The sequence below is a fragment of the Macrobrachium nipponense genome, chromosome 5 (genome assembly GCF_015104395.2).
Source record: "Macrobrachium nipponense isolate FS-2020 chromosome 5, ASM1510439v2, whole genome shotgun sequence".
NCBI lineage: Eukaryota > Metazoa > Arthropoda > Malacostraca > Decapoda > Palaemonidae > Macrobrachium > Macrobrachium nipponense.
In genome coordinates this window covers 70,279,733-70,285,434 of record NC_061107.1, presented here as the reverse complement: position 1 = coordinate 70,285,434, position 5,702 = coordinate 70,279,733, and the positions used below count along the sequence as shown (strand labels likewise).

General features: G+C 36.9%; 1 protein-coding gene across 1 annotated transcript; it reads left to right on the top strand.

Moving 5' to 3' along the window:
- The first annotated feature begins 3,232 nt into the window (after positions 1-3,232).
- LOC135215815 (cytadherence high molecular weight protein 2-like) lies at positions 3,233-4,042 on the top strand. The gene has a single exon (XM_064250765.1). It carries the CDS (start codon positions 3,233-3,235, stop codon positions 4,040-4,042), a length of 810 nt encoding a protein of 269 aa, XP_064106835.1.
- The last annotated feature ends 1,660 nt before the right edge of the window (positions 4,043-5,702 follow it).

The following is a 5,702-nucleotide window of genomic DNA, read 5'->3' as shown; positions in this document are numbered from 1 at the left end:
CATGACTTTCACCAAAGCAAGTTGAAGCATATTTCATTTCTCGTTGAAGTTTCTTTATAGGCGTTGACGAAATCACACACCTTGTGCTCGTAACGCAACTGTGCAATTTTTTTTTTTTTTTTTTTTTTGTGTGCTGAACGATTTACTATGGGATTTTGCTATACTTTCCCTTTATCAGCAGGCATGAATTTTTCAATGCATTTCTTTTATTTTTATTTTTTTTTATGAATTTTTCAGTACCTTCGCTTTTGTTACTTTTGTATGATATAAAAGATTAACATCTATCTGGTACAAATTGCAGGTTATTATAATAATAATAATAATAATAATAATAATAATAATAATAATAATAATAATAATAATAATAATAATAATAATAATAATACGTAGATTCAAAGGCGTTTCACTCACTTTCATGTTACAACAATACAAAGAATTTGTTCAAACATCAAATCCTACCAGGCTGTAAATTGCAGATAAACTAAACAGGGCGGGAGATTAGAGTTTTAACGTCTCATTACCAGAAGAAACATAAATTCACCCGATTACAGACGACCTGAACACCCTAATAATGGCCGTGACATTTAAGTCAAATGACGGAAGCGTTTAAGAGATGAAATTTTAAGAATTATGGTAGTCGAGTCAGAGTCAGTTGTATAAGGGGGACCTTTGACCGTGTCTATTGAATATACTTATTTCTTAATAAATTGAGTTAAGTATGATTTCGTTTATAAGAAGTAGAATGTGCAAAACAAGTTTTTTATTGTTAAAAGCACTTGGGGACAAAGTAAGAAAATTTTTACTTCCTAATATGTTTCATTCTTTTTTTTGGTAATTAATAATTTCATTTATGTAAATAGCTTGTAATGTACTATACCAATATTATTTAAATTGTAAGAAACTTGTAAATGTATTATTTTCTAAATAAAAGATAAAAAAAATTTTTCTTAGTTTTCTTTGATGAGGAGCAAATTATTATTATTATTTTATTATTATTATTATTATTATTATTATTATTATTATTATTATTATTATTATTATTATTATTATTATTGATTATATTATTGACCTGATTGTTAGGGCAATAACAAAGGCAAATATTCCTATCATAATAATAATAATAATAATAATAATAATAATAATAATAATTATTAATTATTATTATTATTATTATTATTATTATTATTATTTTAATTATTAATTATTATTATCATTATTATTATTATTATTAATTTACTTGCCACTAGGTGTTTCTTACGTTTCTGTTTTCAAAACGCACCTGGGACTCGTCCAATGAATAATAATAATAATAATTAATAATAATAATAACTAATAAAATAATAATAATAATAATAATTATTATTATTATTATTAATTATTATTATTATTATTATTATTATTTTATATTATTATTATTATTATATTATTATTATTATTTATCCCACTCTTAGAACGAACATAAACACCCAAACTGCATTATTAATGACAGGTGCTTTTACCCAGAAACGAAGAAAGCTCAATAATGTTACGTCACAGATCAACAATTACGTCATAGATTTCGTGATCAGAGAGGCAGTGTGGAATAAACCAAAAAAATATCCATAGGTTATATTAATTAATTTGGTGACTTGAATAACTGGCTGTGGTTTGAGAGCAAAGACTAAAGACATGATTATAAATGCATACACATACATACATACATACATACATACATACATACATACATACATACATACATCTAATAAAAGGTGCCCATAAAAACGCCAAAATATAGAGAGAAAAATACTATATTTCAGATTCTTATCCTTTGCCCTTATGCCAGACCGTAAAAACAACCTAGAATTCATAGTGGCTTTTGATAAATTCATATCGGACTAATATTACAGCCGTGAAGATATATGTTTAAAAGGAGTGTTACTAAATGCTTTAACTGGCCTTAATAAGAAATATCCTGTTCCCCCGTAGATCTATGATAGCCATCCGCTCGCTAAAAAAGTTAGAAGAGGGAGACAGCAGACTCTGAAATATAGTATTTTTCTCTCTATATTTTGGTGTTTTTATGGGCTCCTTTTATTAGATGGAATTCTGTTATAACAGATCATTTTTACCAGTCACTTACATACATACAGAGAGAGAGAGAGAGAGAGAGAGAGAGAGATAGGGGACCTCGCTCCTTCCGTGAAGCCCATTCCGGAGTCCTCCCTGGAATGAGGACATTGTCTCCGGGAGCTCTCTCTTTCTCTCTTCTTCAGATCCCGAATCCAGTCCGTTTGAAAAACTAAGCATGGAGACAGCGAGAGTGATAAATATAGCATTGAATCATGTTTGCTTCATATTGCATAATCCTAACAGTCTTGTACTTGTACTTCTTGTGTTGTGACCTGTATGCTCCAATCGTTGAAGACTCCCCGCCTTTGTTTGGGTCTCAATCGATTCATGTTGGCGTACAGGATACTATTAATAATCATTAATATGGCGGATTCTGTTCATACAGAAATCGTGGTGGAAAAAATCCAACAGCTTTGGTACGTCAGCCTTTGCCGTCGCCATCCCTGGAATGGCATTGTTGGCAGGCTTGGCGTTTGCTCTGTACTGGATTTACAATCTTACAAGAACCCCCCGACATTTTGATCGACAAGACGACTTGGAAATTAATATCGAGGACGAGGTTATATTAGAAGACAGTTTGGAAACTGAGGATTTCGAAGAGGAAGAAATGTACTGTGACGAAGAAGACAGTCTGGATATGGAGCAACTCGATGAATCTGATGTTGACTTAGAAACGGATATTAACGAAGAAGCTAGACTGGAAGACAGTCTAGATATGGAACTATTCGATACTGATGACTTGGATACGGACCTTGAAGATGAATCTAGACTGGAGGACAGGCTATATATGGACATATTTGAGGATACTGTAGATACTGAAGATACTGAGTATACTGAGGAGGAGGAGGAGGAGAAGGAGCCGTGTTTAGAAGTTTACTTACTGAGACAAGGTCTGGAACAAATGGAAGAAGAAAAAAGAAGCTTAGAAGAGGATTTGGATAAATGCCAAGATCATGCACGTAAAATGGAAAACCTCTGGATCGGAGCTAAGGAAGAGATCGAACTGCTCCGACGTCAGCTAGTGGAGAAAAATCTACTGCTGGAAAAGAGAGCAGAGGAGGAAAAGGAAATGAAAGGTAAATTTGAAAAAGGAATTTGGGCGACAGAGGTAGAAAATCTATAAATGCTGCTCCAGCAAAATGAACAACTTGGAGATGAAAAGAGGCAGCTGGAAGCGGACTTGAAACTGGCTTTAGCTCAAGTACCAAAAATGGAAGAGGTCAACAGAGAACACCTGGAGGAAGGAATGTCACTGAAGGGAGCAGAACTCGGCCTCAAATTAAAAGAAAGTGAAAACCTCAACAAGTTGCTTGACCTGGATTATGGAAACCTCTGTATGCTGAATGAAGACTTGAGGAATGGTATAGTTGAGAAAGAAATAGAACTGGAGCGCACTTTACACAAGGGAGCAGAACTCAGCCTCAAATTAAAAGAAAGTGAAACCCTCAACCAGTTGTTAGACCTGGAGAATGGAGACCTCTGTAGGCTGAATGAAGACTTGACGAATGTTTTAGTTGAGAAACAAAGAGACCTGGAGCGCACTTTACACTGGGGAGAAAAACTCATCCTCAAATTAAAAGAAAGTGAAAACCTCAACCAGCTGCTTGGCATGGAGAATGGAGATCTCTGTAGGCAAAATGAAGACTTGAAGATTGTTTTAGTTGAGAAACAGAAGGAGGCAAAGCTGCTGAAAGGAGAAAATATAAAGATTGACAATACTCTTGCCGAAGAGACGGAAAGGCTGCTTAGAACAGTAGCAGAGAAGGTCAGTAACAATCTGTTAGTTAAGAAGGATCAATTGGAAATCGCTCTGCATCAGGAACAGAGCCTGCAACGCTTGCTAGAACGTCAAGAGGAAGACATCATCTCTTTCAGGAAGGAGAGTGAAACCCAATGGGATAGAGAGAAAGATGTTATTAATGGAGATGAATGAAGAACTTTATAGGAGGCTGGAAGACAAGCTCTCAGTTTGAGAGTCAACAACTGCATGGAGGTTGAAGGACAAGCTCTCAGTTTGAGAGCCAACAGCTGTATGGAGGTTGGAGGACAAGCTCTCAGTTTAGTAGCCAACAGCTGTATGGAGGTTGGAGGACAAGCTCTCAGTTTGAGAGCCAACAGCTGTTTGGAGGCTGGAGGACAAGCTCTCAGTTTGAGAGCCAACAACTGTTTGGAAGGCCAGAAGGTCACCAGAAGGTCACCAGAAGACATAGTGTAGGAATAATCTAGAAGACCGGCTCTGCAGAAAATTAAGTATGCTATGTCCCTTGATGCAGACTTCTAAAAGAAAAAAGATCTCGTCGTCAAAGAGGGCAATAGTCGGATATCTAGATCTATTCTTGCAGATGTCTTCCTTCTGGTCATTCTGTTGGAGTAATCTAGAAGACTGGCTCTGCAGAAAGTCAAGTATGCTATGTCCCTTGATGAAGACTTCTAATAGAAGATCTCTGTCAAAGCGGGCAAATAGTCAGATATCTGGATTTACTCTTGCAGATGTCTTCCTTCTGGTTATTCTGTTGGAATAATCTAGAAGACTGGCTCTGCAGAAAGTCAAGTATGCTATGTCCCTTGATGAAGACTTCTAATAGAAGATCTCTGTCAAAGCGGGCAAATAGTCGGATATCTAGATCTATTCTTGCAGATGTCTTCCTTCTGGTTATTCTGTTGGAATAATCTAGAAGACCGGCTCTGCAGAAAGTCAAGTATGCTATGTCCCTTGATGCAGACCTCTAATAGAAGATCTCTGTCAAAGCGGGCAAATAGTCAGATATCTAGATCTATTCTAACAGATGTCTTCCTGAGGCAGGAGGACCAGTTCTCAGGGTGAAAGCCAATGTCCAGGGATCTTTCTAATCACCTAGTCAGGCAGAGGAACTCTTACCCAGTGAGAGCCAACCGTTGTTCAGCCGACTCTCTCAGTGAAAGTTAATGGTTGGTGAGATCTCCCAATCTCGTCAATCAGTAAAACTTTTCCAAGGAAAGTCAACAACTGTTCGGCAGATGACCTCTCAGGGTAAGAGTGACAAGCTCTTAGTTTGAGAGCCAACAGCTGTATGGAGGTTGGAGGACAAGCTCTCAGTTTGAGAGCCAACAGCTGTTTGGAAGGCCAGAAGGTCACCAGAAGGTCACCAGAGGACGTTGTGTAAGAATAATCTAGAAGACCGGCTCTGCAGAAAGTTAAGTATGCTATGTCCCTTGATGCAGACTTCTAAAAGATCTCCGTCAAAGCGGGCAAATAGTCGGATATCTAGATCTATTCTTGCAGATATCTTCCTTCTGATTATTCTGTTGGAATAATCTAGAAGACCGGCTCTGCAGAAAGTCAAGTATGCTATGCCCCTTGATGCAGACTTCTAATAGAAGATCTCTGTCAAAGCGTGCAAATAGTCGGATATCTAGATCTATTCTTACAGATGTCTTCCTTCTAAGGAGGAGAGCCCACAATTGTTTGGAGGCAGGTAGGACCAGCTCTCAAGGTGAAAGCCAATGTCTAGGGATGTTCCTAATCACCTGGTCAGGTAGAGGAACTCTTACCCAGTGAGAGCCAACCGTTGTTCAGCCGACTGTCTTAGTGAAAGTCAATGGTTGGTGAGATC